General features: G+C 36.5%; 2 protein-coding genes across 5 annotated transcripts; both read left to right on the forward strand.

Moving 5' to 3' along the window:
• Positions 1 to 10: 10 nt before the first annotated feature.
• On the forward strand, positions 11 to 9,007 carry LOC127834230 (patatin-like phospholipase domain-containing protein 4). Of its 3 annotated transcripts, XM_052359899.1 has the most exons (6): positions 128 to 394; positions 4,964 to 4,996; positions 5,377 to 5,557; positions 6,384 to 6,623; positions 7,557 to 7,622; positions 8,408 to 9,007. In XM_052359899.1, exons 3-6 carry the CDS (start codon positions 5,387 to 5,389, stop codon positions 8,690 to 8,692), a joined length of 762 nt encoding a protein of 253 aa, XP_052215859.1. In that variant the 5' UTR covers positions 128 to 394; positions 4,964 to 4,996; positions 5,377 to 5,386; the 3' UTR covers positions 8,693 to 9,007. The 3 variants fall into 3 exon arrangements, with proteins under 3 accessions (XP_052215861.1, XP_052215859.1, XP_052215860.1); XM_052359901.1 differs by lacking the exons at positions 128 to 394; positions 4,964 to 4,996 and adding an exon at positions 11 to 39; XM_052359900.1 differs by lacking the exon at positions 128 to 394 and having other exon boundaries at positions 4,964 to 5,000.
• Positions 9,008 to 10,877: 1,870 nt separating this feature from the next.
• LOC127834547 (tripartite motif-containing protein 59-like) lies at positions 10,878 to 20,936 on the forward strand. Of its 2 annotated transcripts, none has more exons than XM_052360527.1 (8): positions 10,878 to 11,010; positions 13,145 to 13,730; positions 14,422 to 14,517; positions 16,435 to 16,665; positions 16,945 to 17,098; positions 17,854 to 18,054; positions 18,725 to 18,819; positions 19,278 to 20,936. In XM_052360527.1, the coding sequence occupies exons 2-8, from the start codon at positions 13,152 to 13,154 to the stop codon at positions 19,350 to 19,352; spliced, it is 1,431 nt and encodes a 476-aa protein (XP_052216487.1). In that variant the 5' UTR covers positions 10,878 to 11,010; positions 13,145 to 13,151; the 3' UTR covers positions 19,353 to 20,936. The 2 variants fall into 2 exon arrangements, with proteins under 2 accessions (XP_052216487.1, XP_052216486.1); XM_052360526.1 differs by lacking the exon at positions 10,878 to 11,010 and adding an exon at positions 11,110 to 11,290.
• The last annotated feature ends 1,513 nt before the right edge of the window (positions 20,937 to 22,449 follow it).

The following is a 22,449-nucleotide window of genomic DNA, read 5'->3' on the forward strand; positions in this document are numbered from 1 at the left end:
TTGTGTATTCATCGGATATCAAATTTCTCCTGTTAAAAAGTTAGCACTTTTGAGTATTTAAAATCTCATATCTTTAGTGATACTGCTTTAAAATTGTGATACAATTTAAAATATGTGCTTCGCTAAAACAACACTCACAATGCAAGTTTTCAACAAAGAACTTACATAAGCATAAGCAGGTTTTCGTGATAAATAAAATTCACTTTGTTTAACGTCTAATTAAAGAATATTTAGAAATCGTTGCCTGAATGGAAATTAAATATTAAACCAACAGTGAATAAACTTGCTCAGAACTTTCAAGGCATTGGACAAACATTTAATGAAATAATGAAAGCATAAACGCTAAGTACTTTCACGCGCACCGTTAAAACTAAATCACGTGATTTGTTTTGAACACTATCCTTCATTGTGTCACACCGGTCTTTACTGACCTGTGTGAATGCGCGCTAAGCATTGTGGGAAACGGACTTTTTTCCATCATGGCGTTGGTAAACATAATAAACACGGAAATGAAAAATGGTAATTAATTATTATCAAAAACAGGCCCCATCAAACCGGGCCAGCTGTAATATATAGTTGGATGCAGTTTGTGCTTCAAAAGGAGCCACTTTTCATGTCAGTCTATTGTTTGTAAGAATCACTAAACACGTAACTTAGACTATCTAAACATGTTGCAAGACTGTATCTTCGAAATAGTAAATAAATCTAAATCATAAATAAATATTTATAATTAAATACCTGCTGAAATTTGAGAACGTAAACGAATTAAAATAAACGCTGTGAACATTACAAGGAATCTTACATGTAGGCCTAATGTGTGAGAGGATTAGTCAGGGATAAAATAAAATGGAGTTCGAAGGATCTAACATTTTGAGGAAGACGTCATGGTATCTTGGACATTTGGCACTTTCATATATTTATTTAGTAGATACTGAAAATGCTGAATGTGCTAATTGCAACATCAAAGACAAGCAGGTGAGATTTTTACAGCTTTATTTTTCTTGACATAATATTGTACGTTTTCCATTTAACATATATGCCAGTGTTTTTTTTCACCATTTTGGGAATGGTTTCCGGTCATTTACCCCCCCAAGACATTTCCTCCCCAAGACGTTTCCCCCCAAAGACGTTTCCTCCCCAGACGTTTCCCCCCCATTTTAGTTTTAGTGCAGATGTTCCCCCCCCTCCCCAATAAATTTATAATTGTTTGGTTGAAGTATAATCTTTGTTTATTATCAAAATTATTATTTTGTTTATGAAGTCTTTAATTAACTTTTAATATCTATGAAGCAGCTTGTATGGTTTTTTGGTTTCAGAATTGTTTTTTGGAGGGTTTAACTGTGTAATGATTGCATGTAAATCATTAGTAAGTGCATGTTGGTGTACTAGTGGAATACATGGAATATCCTCAAAATCTTACTGAGTATCTTATACATGTTGCTCAACACAAATGCAACCAAGAATAATGTGTAATCAAGATCCGTTTTGAATACACAATTAACACCTTATTTCAGTTTGAGTGAACCTGGGCAGGGTTGTGCAATTGTAGTGTTTGTTGTTTTTTATCCAATTAAATATGGTCAATTGGTGAATTGAAAAATGGTAAAATCAAATTTAAATTAATTTCGAAACTGTTTTCCTTGTAACAGTTAAATATGATAAATAAATATTTACTTTGTAACTGTCAACATTTTTTTCATGCATTCATTTGTTGATTATCAAATTATTGGACGTCACTGATGTTTTATTTTTTACTTATAACTCATTTAGACTAATTAAAACAGAATTGAACTTTCCTTGCACATTATTAATAATATAATTTATTAGCAAATGTAATAAAAACTTATTGATATAAGAAACACAAAACACAATTACCCGTTTTTATTAAATGAATTTGTGGAATTTAAGGAAAAATTAATAACTTTATGAATTAAAAAAAGGTAAATTCAAAGCAATTTATTAATAATAATTAAAACAGTGATAAACTATATAAAAATGTTTTTGTATGATAATGTGCTAATCTCATCTTATGAATGACTATCCCCTTTCAAAGATGTCACCTAATCTCATCAATGCTGATTAATGGGCCTGTATATTGCACCTTTATACAATAGCTCTTATCTTGTTATATACACTTGCTAATCCAATTAACGCTTGTATATTGCACCATAAGTGCCTGATATATTGTTCAATGGTAGGTGTGTGTTGTTACTTAATATTAGTGAAAACATAACTTTCCTATTATTTGCCTGGTTTTGAAAATATTTTCATCGATGAGTTTCCTTTGATTTTTAAAGAATATTTTTGAGAGGTAACACCTGATTACTACAAATCAATGTAAAATGTTCATACTAGCTGTATTGGGACATTATAATTTAAATGTTACATAACAATTTTATTTACTTGTCTCAAAATAAATATCCCAATATGATATTTATTTAGTCAAAATAATTTGTGTTTCAGTTAAAACTTGGATATAGTTATTATTCTTCATTAAAAATCACAACTATTCCACTTTAAATGACCATCAAAGAACATCAAAGCTGTGTTTTTACTCAATTTTTCAAGGATCTCAATAAATGAAAGAAAAAGTTCAGGTACTTATGAAAATAATTCTAATTAGATCTATTTAATTGGTAAAATTTGTTTGAGGCTTCCCTAAAAACAACCATAATAAATCATTTCACTGATCTATTGATATATCTATTTGATAGGCAGAATGACAAACAGAACTAGTGTGGTTTCTAGGGTCATAAATCTGGCCCGAAAGCCTTAATTGGTAATAATATGCATGTGTTATGTCTCTGAAAGTGACAATGAAGCAAATCTGCCCTTAGGCTATTTCATTTCACTCACACAAAAGGAGATAACTTGCTATTAATTTAATAGTTACTTCTAACTTGTCTCCTTTCTGTATTAAGAGAGTTTTCATATTTTAAAGTTCAATTGGTCTTCAAATGAATAAGCAATCAAAGTTCTTGATTTTGCCAACAAATAATGTTTACCAATTGTGGGTCTACTCTACTTTCTTTTAATAATTATTTCTAATTATGTTTTATTTTTATTTTTATATCAATGGAAAATAAAATATTTTTTCACTATTTTGTTTAAAAAGTACTTAAAGAAATCCAGACAAGAATACATGACAAGTAAGGGTTGTGTCAAGAAGGTGCCATTTAAGGCCCTTTTATCAGTTTTGGATGCCCTAACCTGTATAGGTGAGAAGACTGGGAGAAGACTGGGAGAAGACTGGGAGAAGACTGGGGACAGTGGGGCATGAGGAACATCTAATACACAGTATTTGACAGGTTCGTGTTGAATCAAGCACAGAATTTTCTGAGCATTCATGATTCATTAGAATTGAAAAAAAATTCAATCAACCAGAAAAATCCAGTTGACCAACTTTGACTTATTTGCATGAACAGGTATAAAATAGTGGGTATTAATAGCTTAAGACATTATTGGCAACATGTCTGTTTAATTTATATTATCAATATTGTTAATTAAGCATGGAATATTAATCAAAATTGGGGGTAAAGTTCAATCGACCAGTATTGACCAGTAATGACAAATTTGGGAGTATTGACCGGGGCGGTTTTAACCGGTAAAAACCGCCGGTTAAAACCGGGGGCGGTCGATTGGTGCCAACCCTGGGTGAACTAAAGGAATTCTAGAGGAATACATGGGATATTCTCAAAATCTTACACATGTTGTTTTTAATATAATTAAATAGGATCAATTGATGAATTAATTCAGTTTGTGTAAACTTGGGCTGGGTTGTGGAACTATAGTTATTTGTTGTTAAACAATTAAATAGGGTACTATGTAACTGTCAAAAAAACATATGCATTCACACGCATATAATCCAATTATTGGATGTCACTGATATTTTCAATTTTACTAGCAGATAATTAATACTAATTAAAACAGAATTGGACTTTCCTTGCAAAGTATTTCATTATTAATAAAATAATACTATAATAAGCTAATGTAATCAAAACATATTGATATTTGAATAATTTAACTCAATGATATTTATAATATTTAAATTTTCCCCAAAAAACTAGGGCAGGAAGGATTTTTTTTTTGGAAAAACAACAGTGTTGTCAGTGTAAAATATTTGTAAAGCTTCTTCTGAGTTTGAACTTCAGTTTTACATTTTATGACCTGCAACATATTCTATGCTACTTTATTTCACTATCGTAAATCATTAAAGTGTTATTTATTTTTCAACTATATAATGTGCCAATCTCATATAATGAATTACTAACCCATTTAAAAATGACACCTAATCGAAATTCATTAATACAATAGTTATAATTGTTTTATTGTAACATACTATTCCACTAAAAATGACCATCATAGAACATCAATGCGGCGCTTTTACTAAATTTTTCAATGATTTCAATTATTTAAAGAAAGAAATCTATCAGGCACTTATAAAAAAATATATAATAAGGGTGTCAAAATTTAACAAACTGAACAAGTCAATTTGAACTTCTCTTGCAATGCAAATGGAGCCACTTGAAATATCAAATTGTTCCCATACTAGTCGGCAATATAGGTATGACATTGTGTCTTTTCAAAACATGCATCAGACACATCTTCTAAAACTTTTTAAGCGGTTTTGAAAACGCTATTTCATTGCAAACTTTCGTCAATAAAGGATACATGTTGTTATACAACCGAAAGTGAAAGTACTGTTTTAAAAAAATGAATAAAGAGCGAAATCGTTGAAAACTAACGAAAATTATAAGTGATACTAACATAAGACCGTAAGACTGAACAAAATAAAACTTAACTTTTAAATCATAACATGAATGTTTACTTATAAAGCAAATTCTTCATTCATACGCGGACTTCTTTGTGTCGTAGTCATAAATGCCTCCAAATGGAGGTGCGTGATGCGTCTAAGTATAGAGGTGACAATAACGTAGTGACGTCACCATCTATGTATAGAATGCACTATCCTTGGATCTCTGTTGCTCCGGTCAAAGTAGGTATGCCGGTATTTTTGGGAAAAAAAAGAAAATATATTAATCATAATTTTAAATTTTGTTTAATTTGGTTCATTTAGTTATTTGCGATCGATGTTCATTGCGTTCATGAATCATTTTTGTATAAACTTTGCCTTGCAAAATATATTATAGCGAAGGATAGTATTTACAATGTCAAACAAAAATGCGGAGTTAAATATGCCGATGTATACCGGGATTTGTGACCGCTGAAATAAATTTGAAGTATGGTATTCCGGGATTTGTTAACAATCAAGTTATTAAAGTTTACGTTTTTACTGTAATTCGAATAATACACTATACGATCAATATCTGAATAAAATGATAGTAGCATAGTTATTAGCCTACCATTTTTTTTCAGATCATAAACGATGAACATTTCCTTTTGTGGAAGCGGATTTCTAAGTATATACCAGATTGGATCTCTGAAAGCACTTCTCACAAAAGCTCCAAAATTTGTGGCTGGCATAGAGAAAGTAGGCGGGGCATCCGGTGGTGCGCTGACAGCCGCCATTCTTGTGTGCGAACCACACCGGGTCGACGTAAGTGATTACTAAAAAAATTATTTAATAGTTCAACTCTTAATTGCAAACATCTCTCAATACATTTTTATGTTTAATTGGCTACATTTTTATGTTGTTTGTTTATCTTCTTGACAATTATTTACTGATCAATATTACATTAACGACGTTTATGATTATCCAGCGTTGTTTTTTCACAATTTTGGGAATGGGACTGGGTCCCTTTGGATTGGGAAAAATCATGGCGTTTTCACTTCATGATTGTGTAAAAAAATAAACTATGATATGTCGCCATTTTTTTAGTTACATGTAATGCCAGTTAACGTTCTTTAATTGCAACAATATTAAGATGACATTTACATTAGCCCATCGCCTATTATGTGATGTAGCAAGAATTGTATATAGCCTGTATATTAATTATATGCACAATATTCATTTTTATAAACATGAGATTTGTTGGCCCTATTGGGAAAAGTACCGGTACAACACTAATTTGAAGAAAAAAAAATGAAATTAGGAAATCATCAGATTGGGAATAATCGGTCATTTAATTACTTGGGACTTATGAACAAACCCATATACATATTTTACAAGACTGTTTGTGGAAATGTTCAGTTTCTGTGCTCATTTTATTTGTTTACCTGCAGATATTGCTCTATTGGAAACAATGACACAAAAGTCCATCCTTTTGGGATTTTTTGGACTCTATTAGGATTTTTTTGTCCATTCAGAAAGGGCATTTTTTCGGGTTCTTTATAACGAAGGAATACTTATCTGTAAGAACATGCTTTTACTTACTAATTCAGTATGAAATGTTATCAGTACATTTTTGTTCTCACAATTGCAGGACTGTAAACAGTTTACCCTGGATTTAGCAGAAGATGTTCGGAAGCGGCACTTACGAACGTTTTCACCCACATTCCATTTGTTGAAACCAGTCAAGGAATTTATGAAGGATATTGTGTCAGAAAACGCATATCAAAAAGCAAACGGAGTACTTCATGTTTCGTTGAGTTTGCTTGAGAAGTTTCGTTTACCTCAGAGCCGAATTGTGTCATCTTTTTCATCGAACGATCAACTAATTCAGGTATGTCTAGCACCTTTTTTGCTTTAATTGAGCTTGACTCTGGTAAAACCGGGCTTAATGCATGTACATAAAGTGTCGTCAAAGACTAGCCTGTGCAGTCTGCACAAGCTTATCAGGGACGGCTATTTCCGCTTTTATGGTATAATTATTTTCCATTTAAAGGGGTTCCCTTTACTTCCGGTCTAGGTGGAAAGTGTCGTTCCTGATTAGCCAGTGCGGACTGGAAAGGATTATCTGGGACGACACTTTGTGCACATGCATTTTGCCCCTGTTTCAAAGAGCAGGCTCTGTATGTTGCCATCTAGCTCACTCATTCGTAATATGGTTACTGATGTTATCGTTCTGATTGACATACTAATGTTGTTCTTTTCATATTTACAAAAATGAAAACAAAACCAAATATTTTTAATGAAATGTATCCAGATTATTAAGTGAGTAGTACTGATTCATATGAATGAGCCGCGAATCGGAAAAAGAACTGGGCTTAATGCATATACGTACAGAGTTGCTCCAGATTAGCCTGTGCAGTCCGCACAGGTTAATCATGAACGTTACTTTTCGGTTTTCAATATTTGTCCTTAAAGGACGACACTTTGTAGTGAAAATACAGTTTAGGCGGAAAGTGTCATCCTGGGTTAGCCTGTGCGGACGACACTTTAAGCACATGCATTTAGTCCAGTTTTACCAGAACGGGACTCATTTACAAACGACAAAACACAATTTAAACAAATAGTTTAAATAAAATGTTTCCGCACCGATTAAAGAAGTTAGAACGTTCTAATTCATACAAATGTGTCTTACATTGGTTATACCGGAAAACGCATTAAAGACCCCGAATGGTCATTTTCGCATGCATGCATGGCAACGCCCTCAAACACTGAGGATAGTTAATTATAGTTTCTTTAAACAATGCCTTTTTACTTTTCGTTTCAGAGCCTTATATGCAGCTGTTTTATTCCCGGATATGTCGGATTCATCTTGCCTAAATTGAACGGAAAGGTAAAGCTTGATTAAAAAGATCAGAGAGAACCATGTATGCCTAGGACAAGTGTTTCCACGCCCCTGTTGTATGCAGATATAGAAGCTGTGGGCTGATCCAATGGATTTTGATAAATGTTTCTTTACATTTAAGATCTTACAGATCTTGATGTTCACGTTATTTTAAACTCAAAGTCTGTCCGATACTAACAGTCCATAGGCGGCCCCGATATTTTCCGTTTGTCTACAGTACTTTTTAGCATTTTTGTGAATGTGCAGAAAGTGTTTTCCCATATTAGCCTTTGCAGTTCGCACAGGAAAATCTGGGACGACACCTTCCGCCTAGACTGAAATGTTGTTAATGCATATGCGTAATGTGTTGTCTCAGATTAGCCCTTTGCATGCTGGGAAATTTATCGTCTGCTTAAATGTCGTCTGCTTAATTATTACAATTAGCATTTCTTTGAAAAAAACAAATAAAAAAATACTATCAGAATAGCAAACAGTTTGGATCCAGATGAGACGCCACGTTCTGTGGCGTCTCATCTGGATCCAAACTGTTTGCAAAGGCCTTCAAAATTCGGTTCCCGCACTGAAAGAGTTAGCATGTGCAGTTGATACAGGCTAATCAAGGGCAACTTTGTACATCCAAACAGGATTTCTGCTTACTTTAAACAACAAGGCGGTAAGTGTCGTCCCTGATAAGCCTTTCGGTCTGCATACGTTAATCTGGTACAATATTTTAAGCACTTGCACAAGGCCCCGTTTTTCCAGAGTGAGTGTCCTTTGTATTCGATTTCTTGCAGTACTGCATAGACGGCGGCTTCAAAAACAATCTGGTTGGTTTCCCCGACGGCCGCACCATCACGGTCTCTCCGTTCAGCGGCGACCAGGACATCTGCCCGAACGAGCAGACAGCATCATCGCTAACAGTGCGTATGGCGAACCAAGCGTTTGTCGTGAACCGGAAGAACGTGAAACGCGCATGGCAGTGTGTTTTCCCGCCACCGCGTGACGTGCTGTTGTATTACTACGATTTGGGTTACCACGACACCGTTCGCTTTCTGAGTAACAATTATATAACAGAGTGATAACGGTCTTAATACATGTATTTATGTGTTATTTGTGTATTTTTGTTAACAAAACGTCAGCTGGTTTTTAGATGCCATATGCATTTGCAGGAACCTTTAATTCAGAAATGAATAACAGTGATCTGGAAGACATGTTATGTATGAACGTTTTTGTTGTTAATTGCTTACGTGAACCGCTGAATGTTTGGTTCATGTAAATATAATTATAAAGAACTAGTTTTAAAGTTTATGTTTTTACCAAAAACTCAGAGAATGTTACTTGTTGACATTGTAATTTGAAAAGCATGTGGCTCACTCATTACAACGATACCTCTGCATCGATGGTCACATTTGTTGTCATTAGTTGAAGAAGACTAATGTATGCGTTTTTAAAATATGTTTGCTTATTTATAGAAATGTATTAGTTTGTTTAAAAAGCCCATAAATCATTCAACTTCTTACACCGTAAAGAAGAGGGTAGAACGAAGTACATAAAATCGCTATCGCACTTTTGGGGAACCAAACAAAAGCAAGATTATATATTGGCATGCATCGCGGATGAGCCCTAGTCCCATACAGATGCCGGATCAACACGGTTTATATCCGGAATGATCCGGCATGTGATCCGTGTAGCTGCGTGTCGATCCGTGTAGGTCCTGGGACGTCCGGGAATGTCCTTGGCGCTCCGGGAGGCAAACACGGCAGTTTGGGGAAGTTCAAAACTGCGGTGTTGATCCGTGGCTATCCGGGATGATAGCACCACCCGGGATGGTCGGTGTAGCTGCCGCGTTGGGTCCAGGGACAGCCGTATAGGGTCCGGAGACAACCGTTTTTATGCCTTGGTAGTCCGTGTGCGTCCTTGACAGTCCGGGAACACATTTCAGACCCCTGTCCTTCAAGCACCGTGACGGCAGTTGTACGAATGTCTCATGTGCTACCGACGAAGCAAAATGGGCGATGAGATGACGACTGAGGACAAGCTGATGCTGATGAAATGCCAGCTTCTACTGCAAAAAAAGCTCTGGTTGAAAACAGTATCCTGATTGCAAAAGCGAAACTACCTACGAGGAATAGAAAATTCGCGAAAAATATTCATCTAAACTAGTGAATAGAATGAAAAGGAGAATTATCTGGGTCAAACGAGGGACGTCTTCTTTTTAGCTCACCTGAGCACAACGTGTTCATTGTGAGCTTTTGGGATCATGGGAGCTTTTGGGTCCTTCGTCCGTCGTCAACATTTTACCTTGTTAACACTCCAGATGCCACATTTATTGTCTGATCTAAATGAAACTTGGTCAGAAGATTCGTCCCAATGATATCTCTGTCGAGTTCGAAACTGGGTCACTCGAGAACAAAAACTAGGTCACTAAGCCAAATAAAAGAAAAAGCTTGTTAACACTCTAGAAGTCACATTTATTGTCCAATCTTCATTAAACTGTTTTCATAAGGCGTCAGTTTCTGTTGTAGGCGTTGATGGTTGTTGGTCTACTTGTAAATGTAATGGCAAACATGATCTGGGCCTCGAGCTTGTTTCTCTTTGTGCTGTTCTTCGTCGGTAGCGGAATCTGCTCGTGGCGATCTTTTGGGAACTGGAAGGCCCACATTAGCAATAAGCTTCATTTTTAATGGCATTTTGACGAGGTCCGGGACGGTCCGTGTAAATGCCGTCTTGGTCTGTGTTAATCCATGTAAATGATGTGTAGGTCCGTAGCTCTGCAGTGACTGTCCGGGACAATCCGCGTGGGCGCCGTGTTGCTGCCCGGTTTGGTCCGTGTGGATGCCGTGTTATCATCGGGGTGATGGTCTTTGGAAGACTGTCGACGCTCAAAAGGCCATGGGTTGTCCCGGTTTGTCCCGGGGGATCCGGGGCGATCCAGGGCTTCCGTGTCCATTCGTGCTAATATGGGACAGGGGACTATAGGTCTAGCAAAACCGTCGCCAATTCAATAGGAAATATAAATGATCCTCACTCTGGGAAAACGGGGTTTAATACTTGTGCGTTAAGTGTCGACCCATGTTGGCCTGTGCAGTCCGCATAGACTAATCGGGGACTTTCCGCCTTTATTGCATTTTTCGTTAAAAGGAAGTCTCTCCTTAACGATATCCAGTCTTGGCGGAAAGTTTTGTCTCTGATTATCCTGTGCGGACTGCTCACTTAACGCACTTGCATTAAGCCCAAATTGCACCGAATGCGGCTCAGTACATGATCGACATGGTTAAAGGGACACAATCCAAATCCACCGATTGCAACTCGAGCGTAGACATTTGTACTACTAACATGGGTTTATTGCGACTATAATTGTGAATACAACCATTCTTATCGGATATGCTGGGACATTGTAAGTTAACTTTGTTATCAAGTTAAACTTTCGCCAAAACCTTTAAACATGTTTGCAATATGCGAAATATCGATTATTGCCATTAGTTATCGGTGAATTCTGTGCGCTATTGAAGCGTAAATCGATACACGTATAGCTACCTACCATCGTAGTTTCAACGCAGATCTCGGTTTCATACGAACTTTATGGTATTTGTGTTAAAACAGGATGAATCGATGCTATTTATAAGTCATATACAATTTGTTGCAGCTTTAAACAGTATTATCGTATCAAAATACAGGTAAGCGTTATTTAAATCTCGTTTTAATTATCAAACATTATATAGACGAGTTGGCGAGTTCAAGCTACTCGTAAAGGGAGAAGGCTTTAATTAAAACGACTTACAACAAGATTGGTGACATTGTGTGAGCAAATAAGCTCAAACACATGCTGTGTATAGGCTATAAATTTGCAATATGCTATTAAATGCCGAATAAACGTTATGTTATGTTATGTTATGTTATGTTATGTTATGTTATGTTATGTTATGTTATGTTATGCTTTACACGAGCACGAACAACGAATTCTTGTATGCGTTTATTAATGTAATGATAGGTAATGTTATCAATAAATATTGTTTACAGTAGATGCACTGAGTATATCAGTTTTCTCCTATATTAACTTTTTTAAACTGGTTTAAAAGCACTTATTCACGGTTAATAAAATTACGATGTTCAAAATAATTCTTATATATATATTTAAACACGCGAAATAACACTCCTGACTACGGTGATAAAGATGCTAAAATATAGGTTCACTATTGTCTTATCATCATTGCAATTGGTAAAATATTAATGCATCTGTAACTCTCGCGATAAAAGTACGTCGAGTCCTGCCGTCGAGTCCTGTGTTCGAATGCCGAGGACGGAAGTAAAATATTTCTTGCTATTAAAATTCGTTAAGACTATTTAAATTAATATAGATGTGTTGATAAACATATGTAATGGCATTTTGCAAAAACTCGAAACTATATAAACATATCGCTTTAAAATCTAACTGAAATTGTATATCCACTATATAAAGTATAAATTATGCTTGTTGCTATACACACACTCGTCTGCTGTCCGCGTAGTTAAATCGTTGGCGCAATCCATCTTTAAAGGGATCTTTTCACGGTTTGGTAAATTGACAAAATTGCAAAAAGTTGTTTCAGATTCGCAAATTTTCGGTTTAGTTATGATATTTGTGAGGAAACAGTATTACTAAACATTTGCCATGGTCTAATATAGCCATTATATGCATCATTTGACGATTTAAAAACCTAAAAATTATAAACTGTTGCAACGCGAAATGATTCAATAATTTGGAGAGTTCGGTTGTTGTCGTTTGAATTTGTGAAACTACGAAGATTGCTTATATAACGTATAAAATACGCATCTTATGTATGCTTGGCAGGATAGCTCAGTTGGCTAATGCGTTTTTACTTCAAGATTCCGGGGGTCACTGGTTCGAGCCCTGCTGCGGGCTACTTTTTTAAAAAAAATGTGATTTTTTACTGGAGCTTTTAAATTGATGTATTAAGTGGATATTGCATTATCCATTTACAACTCGAATAAGTTTGCGCCTATAAGAACGCCATTTTTGCAATTACTTTTTATGCTTAAATTTTCATAATAAACAGAGTTATCGATCTCTTTTTTAAAACAGCCCGTTTTCGTGGTTTAAATTTTAAAGTGTATGAAGTTATAAATTAAGTTTTAGTTATGGATATGTCAATACATAAGAGGCGAAACCCTAATAACGTGTGTATTTCGAAGTTTATGAGGTCCATCCGTTCCTTTAGCTGCATCAAATGCGGACCCGAAGTGCGTCCCAACTTTCTTGTATCTTATTAGCTCTCATTCGTTCGTTGTCGGCTCAGGTTCCACTGAAAGGTAACCCGGGTACTCTTAAGTATACAACAATGTACCACTGGTGGGTAAGGGCGGTATGGCGACCACCAACGCGCCGGGCATTGAAATCAGATCGCAAGAGAGCGTGTTCTCACTTCTGCGCTTATTGGACAGCCAGAAACACTGATTTCTTTCTGTTCTTACCGTGTATGCCATGCAAAGTATAACATTGCACCACAATATCTTTCCTCACTCAATTTCAGACAGAAGATGTCCGGTCTTGCCGACCACGTGACGTGTTCGGTGTGCATGGACTTGTATTCGGATCCCCTCGCTCTGCCGTGTATGCACAGTTTCTGTCGCCATTGCATCGAGGGGTTACATGCTTCGTGTTTGACCTTGAAATGTCCAGATTGCCGACAGGATGTCGAACTTGGTCGAAATGGGATTCGTGACCTTCCGAAAAACTTCCAATTGGCGGGTATCGTGGAAAGCTTTAAGAAAGAAAATAGTTCCAAGACACGTGGTCGTTCGGATGGAAATGGCAGTCAGCCATTATGTCCGCAACATTCGATGACGTGTGAAATCCTGTGTGAAACGTGTTCAAGACATGCGTGCCCCAAGTGTTTGACAACCTCAAACCATTCTAAGCATCGGTTAAAAATCCTTACAAAGCGTGGATGGTCTACGGAGAGAGGTGATGGTTCTGAACCTTTCTGCGTAGAACATGACAGGCAGTTTCGGCTGCACTGTAAGACGTGTACAGAGCTGACATGCTCGGAGTGCCTTCTAAATAATCATGGCGGACATAGTCTTGCTACACTCACAGATGCGTTCGACAATTTGTCGGTAAAGTTTTTTTGTTTTGGTTTTTAAACTATTTTGAAATGGGGCCGGGAACCTCTAGATTGAGAAAAATAGCATCATTTTGAACAAAAATAGGAAAATTGGTGTGTGTGTTTTTTGCTTGCAAGCACTTCAGGGAACTTATCGTTTTCAATATAGTATTACTAAGGTTCAACTTATAGAGTTGGCTAGGGAAATGAACTAAATAACTCAATGTTGTAATCCATATTTATTTTTGTAAAACCTTCAATAGAGAATTTCAGACTGTCATTTGTGAAAGATAAATACTTTTTGGCACGAGAATGGGGCCCCAAATTAGGCCAAAAATCGCCGCGGTATGAGATTGAATTGCTAGTAAGCACATGAATGTATTTATTGACAGCTTCATCACAAAAGATGTGATTGTTTCATTTGAAACGCTATTTGTATATGTTTGTTGAGTCTAATCATGAATCGCTTGCTTATTGCTTATCAAACTTCCAAGTGCATACGTCTAGTGCTTAAAGCCTTCGACATTTATCTATGTTTTTTTTTAAATAATAATTACTATTTATTGATCGAAGAAGGCAATCGAAATCAGAAAGTTCACTCTCATTCACGGAAAGTTTTAATCCTATTAAACGCATTATCTTTTGTTGGTAAAGCCCATGTATGATAATAATTCAAAGCTGAACATTATACCACTGCTTATCAGGAACACCACAATAAGGCCATATCGAGGCTGGACGCCAGGATCATGTTGCTACGGGCAACGCAGAAGACGTGCAGGCACCTGGCACAGAAAACACAGGTACTTAACCGATACTAGTGATAATAGCACAAAAACCGCTCACAAGTCTTTGATACATTACCCGCTGATGCAGATGTTTATTGCCTGTCCTATCCAACCACTTCAATCACCCCCACTTTTACCACAAAGATTTCCACATTGATGTTTATTGCCTGTCCTATCCAACCACTTCAATCACCCTACTTTTACCACAAAGATTTCCACATTGATGTTTATTGCCTGTCCTATCCAACCATTTCAATCACCCTACTTTTACCATAACGATTTCCACATTGATGTGTATATAATATGCCGTACCATTTGGGTTAAAAGAACAAATACGCAAACAGCTAAAAATAGATATCACCGCGGTGACAAAATTGTTTCCGCGGTGACAATTTGTGTATATGTCAAATTAATACGGATGAATAAGGGTAGTTGATGAGTTTATTCATATGTTCTTTTTCATATGTTTTTGTCCTTTATTGATTCTATTAAGTAAAATAATTTGAAATATAAATATTGACCCTGCAGTAAATGCATATCGAAGAAAATGGCGGCGCAATTAGTTCAGAGAGCAAAATAAATTATTTTATCATGCGGTAGAATTTTACTTGGTGATCAAAGTAGTAATGTTTTAAACGACTCTCCTTACAATTTTGAAACTCATGGGCTGAACGCCAATGTTCTACAGTAATCCATGGAGGCAGACATCTTAATAAATTCGCAGTAAATATTCGCCGATTTGCTGTTCTGAGACGTTATTACATTGGTCAGTTTGATTTAGCTCTTATCAAACTCGTTGGGTCAGACAAAGTATCACTGCATTTACAAATATATCACCGCAGTGATACATTTATTACCGCAGTGACAATTTTGTCACCGCGGTGATATCTATTTTTAGTTGCTGGCGTTTATGTACTTTTGACCCAAAGGGTACGTCATAACGTTAAGTATCTGTTTTTATTGTACAAATATAAAATATTGTTTTCTTAAATGTTATTCAACTTTCATGTTAAGGCCGATACCGTCAGGATTATTCGTATTTGTTTTAAACCAAAAATTGTGTCGTAAGAACAAAACTATGCAGCTTAGTTGATGATTTTCCAATAATGAAACTCTCTTGTATGAGTTTTTAATTGTACAGCAGAAAATTATTTGCAATTGTATGAAACTCTAATTTCGTTGATGTTCTATTACAACAACTTGACGGTTGTTTTTTTACAGATTTTGGCATGTATTGACGTTTGTCATTTCATGCTTTAAATTGATACATGTAAACATAGGATCTAAATAGTTCCAGTTATAAACAATATAAAATTAAAGAAAGGCAAAAAAGGAATCCACTATTGAACTCGAGCCACTGAGACTTGGAGTTTAAGTCTAACAATTTACATTCAAACCACTTGGATATCTGCTTATTCAGTGAGTATTGTTTTTATACCCTATATAATCAATCCTCGTAATGTCACAAAATATAAGGATGACAACAGAATTCTCAAAATTATTAAATAGTTTCGCGTTTGTTTCGTTTTATAATCGTAAGGTTTTTCAATCGTCAACATATGCATACATGTATAATGGATATTTTAGAGCATAGCAAATATCATAACTTAAACGAAAAATTGCAAATCTGAAACAGTATTTTTCTCTTAATTTTGTCAATTTACCAAAACGTGAAAAGGTCCCATTAAGAACATTTTTTTTAGTTTTGTTTTTTATGAACGTGTTATCAGTATTGAAAAAAATACTATAGATTGCGTATAGTGGCTTTAAAAGTACAGAGCGAAAGGACGACATCAATTTACTTCATTAGTTTAGTGGTTTAAGTATTCGTATGCAGCACGCAATTAATCACCATTATACATGTAATTATAAATTAAATTGTTATTAAATAAACTATTTAATGCAATTAATATTCGTTTGCGTGAATTTTAGACGGACGCCCAACGTATAAAGCAGGAACTGACGTCGTATTTCAACAGACTGCGTGACGTCATCGAAAAACGTGAATCTCAGATGCGTGGCGAGATTGACAGACGAGAACAGGATGTGGTGCAGAAGTACATGGGCAAAGCAGACGAAATGTCGCGAAAGGAGAAACTAATCGTCGACATTATGAACAGAGCCCAGACACTCGTGACGGAAAATAATCTGAATTTCGTCAAAGTATAATTGCTGTCTTAAAACATGTATTCCAGAAACTGCATATATATTACACAACTCAAATCGCAATTTTTAATCACAGAAGCGTTGTTCTTCCGTTAACCCATTGCATGAGACATTGTGCAAAATATGGCAGCCTCGGTCGTTGGTTTAATTAATTTGACCAACAGCTAATTAAAGGCAGCTAATATTAAGTTTATTTAACTTATGTCGTGATAATAGCGTTTAAAACATTACATTGTGCACTATGAAAGTAATCGAATGTATTACTTGTCCTAACAGAAATACAGCGAACAATCACAAACCATTGCTCAAGTGTTGGCCGACGAACATTTGGACGGTACACCTCGGGTCAAGGGTCTTGATGAAGTCACACTAGTCACGTGTTCGTTAGAAAAGGAATTGTCATCTATAGCATTGCGGTGGACCAAAGACGGTAAACACACGTTTTTCACTATCATATTGCACTGTTGACGCAATAACACAAAACGAGCAATTGTCAAAGATGTATTTCGGGATATTCCTGGTCGTGAAAAGCTTAGCATTTTTCAGGATATTGGTCACTTAATTTCGGAATAGCCTTAGCTTTCTATCGGGATAGTAATTGCTGTATTAGCGTGAGTTATATCTGTATTCGGTCCTTAGCTTTATGCCGGGTAACATTCAGCTATGTTACGACCGGGCTAATCTGCCCCCAATCAGGTAGTAACGCGGCAATCCACAACACAGAGAGTCCCGTGTGGCGGTGAGGGAGGGGGCTGTCTGCAGACAGAACTAGCTGTGAAATAAGTTACATGACTTACATGGATAAGACATACATGGATAAATAAAAAGATTCACAATAGGAAACCATGAGTACAACAGGTGCGCTATTATTTCTAGCGATGGGTCGAGGATCCATGGACAACACTCACTCCCTATGCGCATGGGAGGTGTTCTTTGACCATGAGCTAATGTTTCTTAATTGTATGCGTACAAGTGTTTCTAGATTAGCCTGTGCACTCCGCACAGTTCAGACTGGGACGGCCCTTTACGCACATGCGTTAGACCCCGTTTTCTCATAGCCCGGCTCATATGTATTTATAAATGGATTGAAATGTGTGGACCCAGCCGAATCCATTTTCTATACATTGAGATAAGTGGGGGTAATGAGAATACTTTTGTAACGATGTTATTGATGTTGCATTCTAGAGGTACGGCCCGCAAGGAAAGCGCCACCTGTACCAAACGGAAACACCACGTCGCCGTCCGAGAAAACCTCACCATCAAACGAGAACACTACGTCATCAACTACGCCATCACCAAAGTCACGCCCACCACGCCCATCCCCGACGCCTCGGGTCCCTCGAGAAATCTTCCCAAACATTCAGCAAAATATTCATGTAACAAGAGGTAAGATATAGCCAGAGCAAATATTAGAATGCCGCTCGGGTGAAACGGGGCTTAATGGAGGAGCGTAAAGTTTCGTCCCAGATTAGTCTGTTTTTGTCCGAAAATCTAGAAGGACACTTTACGCATTTAAAACGTTTTCAGAGAGAGATGTTAAATATTAAAATACATGTATATATGACCGACTCCGAACACATTTAATAACAAAACTAACGCAACATACACATTTATGAATATTTATTGTACGTTATGTTTTTAAGTAATGCTTCGGTTGGTATAGAAGTCATTCTTGAAGACATGAATTCCGGCTGAAAGCAATGTATAGTGTTTTATTTAATTTGCCGCAATTTCGCTAAAACATGTGACGACTTCTTTTAAATGTTTGCATGAATATCATACATATGTCCCTTAGTTTTTAATTGAGTGTCTATTTTGAATTCACTGGGTAGCACAATCGTTCATTTTGTAACTGCCTGGCGCTAGGCCATCGAAATGCCATTGAAACGTTGTGTACAAAATCTGTACTACTGGACAAACGGAGATTGTGAGTTTGAATCTCAGCCCAGCCACAAAGCCTCTACTAGGATTAAAATGAGATAAAACCAGCAAACAAGCAAAAATGCTACATAGGTTTCTAGCAAAACTAGTTCACCAATGACTTATTCTTTTCAAGGCAAAGACTGGCGCGACGGCGTTACAGACGGAGGTCCGGGTCACGTGGGTGTTGTGACCTCAGTGCAACGTGAAGTAGACCGCGTGACATGTTCGGTAAGTTGGTTAGGTTATATACGTAGATTATACATTAAAAAACAAGTATGTATTTTTTTTAAGACAAATGAAATAAATATTGATTATTCTTTAAATAATTGACGTGTCGTGATTTTCGTACTCCGAATTGCTCGGTTGCAACTAAGAAATGATGTGTGGCCTTTTGATTCTTCAGACACCCTGAGAAAACTTATCTGGCTCAAAATAATATTAACATAATCTAAGACATGAATGTCTTTATCAAGAATAAAATTCCGTATATTGCCAAATGCTTTCAAAACTATAAAACTAATTATAAGCAAGTAACGGTATCATACTTGAATGTAAATTTGTCAGGAAAATTAAATAAAAACACGTGTACATGTAAAAATGGTTTAAATTAAGTATACTCACGTGCGAACCCCCGCGCGATTCAAGAATCCCATAACGAATTAGTAATACGTCTCCGTTTTTGACAGGTACGCTGGCCAAACGGGAAAACCGGGACATACATCTACGGCCCACCGACAATACAAGAGATCAAACTTGTATGACGTGTATTGGACCTGTTGGTCCATGTCATCATCAGTGTCATCATCTGAAGTGTGGTGGAAAAAGAGGGACGATGACACAGAGATCCTCCGCCAGTCTGGTCTGTTGTTGAGGGCTGTGAGTAGCTCATCCATGGTCCACTCTTTCACATTGCCCATCCAGCTTTTCATCTGACGACCAAGACGGCAACCTCCCTTTCGCGTGCCCTTGAGCACAGTCTTGAGCAGTGAGTCGTGCCGGATGACATGTCCAACCCAAGCCAGCTGTCGTCAGGCGTGGTTCTTGTTTAGTGTGAAGTCTCGACTGGGACCTCCCTTTAGCGTGCCGTGGAGCATAACCTTGCAAAGAGAATCGTGCCTGATGACGTGTCCAACCCGAGCTAGCTTTCGTCTGGCGGGCCTCTTGATTAGTGTGAAGTGTACAGGCCATGTCAATATATGTAGAACACTCACTAATCTTCCAGTGTGATTGAAGCGACTTGAATCTCTTGCACTTCTTTCCAAATTTCCGTTCACATAAAAAATATGGGACCTATGACTACAAGTATTTAGCAAGTATATTATAGAATATCAAACCTGTGTAACCTGCTTTTTTTGCATGTATGAAAATGACAACCATCCGAATTTCACTGTGATATGTACATGATGAATCAAGAAAACACTGGCTACTGTCGATTTACTTTGAAAACTGGGGCTTACGACTACAGGGATGTAGACTTACATTTTACCCCAAATGTTACACCTTTATTATCTCTCAACACATCTTATGTAGAGGACATATTGGTTTTCTCGGAAATCTAGGGGCCTACCAAGTGTTAAATGGACCATTGTCTTACGGACTCCTGCTTATTGTAGCCGCGTTATCGGAAACTATGAGGAATCATGGATGACAATGTCTTCTTTTATATATTTTATTTATTTAAACATACCATGTCAAGTTCGATCCTTGCGATATATACTGCGATCTTCGCAATATCAGGATACCACAATAAAATTAATATGAGCAAGAAAAATAAGATAAACAAGAAATGTGTTCGTCAGAAACGCAATGCCCCCTACTGCGCCGCTTTGATAGATTTTTTTTAATCAGTTGGCAGGTACAGATAATTATCTCCTTTTAAAGCTTATTACTTCATTTACTTGGATTTGTTTTTTACCTTTGACCTTTAAGGGTGACCTTGACCTTCCACCACTCAAAATATGCAGCTCCATGAGATACACATGCATGACAAATATCAAGTTGCTATCTGAAGCGACATAGAAGTTATGAGCATTTGTCGAAACCTAAACGCAAAGTGTGACGGACAGACAGACGGACGGACAGTCCGATCACTATATGCCCTCCTTCGGGGCATACGAAAAAATAAGAAGACGATGATGCTGCTCTGTACATATTTAATTATTCATATTCTACACATCCTTGCCAGAAACGCTAGATTCCCCTGAAATGAACGACAACTCTGATAAAACGATTGGTGATAAACTCCTCACAGTGATCTCTTACCAAAGTTATACTCCACTGACTGAAAACATGTCGAATATTGCTGTACCATAAAACATTTTAATTATTTCAGAGCTGCTTATTAATAAAACGATGAAGCTTTTATCGAAAAAGTCTTTATTATATGGTAATCCTTTAATTAGACGTCGATTTAATTTTGTTAACATATCGCTAGATTTTCGATTTTGATCCGTATGGATGCAATTAGCGTGTATTTTATATATTAAAATAATAAAAAACATAAATAGTAACGATATATATTCAGTACAATAGTTGCAAATACTTTGTTAGTGCTCTTTATACATTTTCATAATCACTACAGCATTTCATTGAATGCATCTTCATATCTCGTATAGATCTGATTATAAATATGTGCTGGCGAAGGATGACGTATTTAAGTCACAAAACATACACATATTAACATTAGATACTTTTTGTCACTAACAAGTTTTGTTATACAGTCGGAAACCCAAATATATGTACATAACTCGATTTTTAGAACAATATTATGAATACAAAACGTAGCTCAATATTGTCGACCTTAGCCGTTCTATAAGCGTCATTGATTCGAGTTGTTTTAGGTCGAGTATACAATTGAAATATATGTATATGTATAGCCTAGACGGAAGAAAATGTTTTTTTTAATGATGTCTTCGATTTTCTTCATTTTTTATGGGTACTGTCGAATGACGGGCGAAACTAAATGGGGGTAAGATTTACAATATCGTATATTATTTAGCGATATTATGATGTTTTAGTTCGAAGACGGACCACTAATCTTAATCTATCACTCTGGGAACTGGCAAGCGTTACATCAATTTATGACAAAAACTCCACCCCTCCGATCCAGCAAACGATACATCAATATCTTCTTATCTGCGTTTGCTAACTTATATTGACCACTATGACACACACCTCTTTTACAATTTTCTTACTTCGAAACAATTACTTACATGTCTTCAAACAAGTTTTATCAAACGTGATTTTATTGCAAACCGCCTTACGTTCATTTACAATGCATAGCAGTGGACGACGGCAATGATATACATCCAGCCAATTCGACATTGCAAAGGCATTTGACGGAGTTTGACACCGTGTTTAATATTTCCGTATAAGTCAAAATACCATGCCGCTGCTGGTTATGGTTTTTAATGTAACGGAATCATTTTTAAACTCGGCCCAAATATCACTACGACAATTAATCGGTGGAAGTTTCATTATAGTTGGACCAACAAATTTTAAATCTAGAGCGTTAACAAGGTTAAATATAGTCGTACAAGGCTAATTGCCCCGCCCCAATGACGGTCATGTTTTCAATCAATCTCCACGCAGAGTTGTCGTTCCTTGCTCTCATATAGGTCATAATACACCAAATAGTTTCCCTATATAATTCAATGTAAAAGCGACAACTTTGAGCGAAAATAAATTCAACATTTTGCACATAGAGACCCCCATAACCATACCTTTTCTTAAAGGCCATTCTAAGCGGAATCGATTTATGCAATAAAAAAGATATGTCATGTACAATGCAAGAAAGAACTTGACTAAAATCAAAATCGACTGTTTTTGCAACTTTTTTTTTCGGCCGTTTCTTAGTGG

The sequence above is a fragment of the Dreissena polymorpha genome, chromosome 6 (genome assembly GCF_020536995.1).
Source record: "Dreissena polymorpha isolate Duluth1 chromosome 6, UMN_Dpol_1.0, whole genome shotgun sequence".
Lineage (NCBI taxonomy): Eukaryota > Metazoa > Mollusca > Bivalvia > Myida > Dreissenidae > Dreissena > Dreissena polymorpha.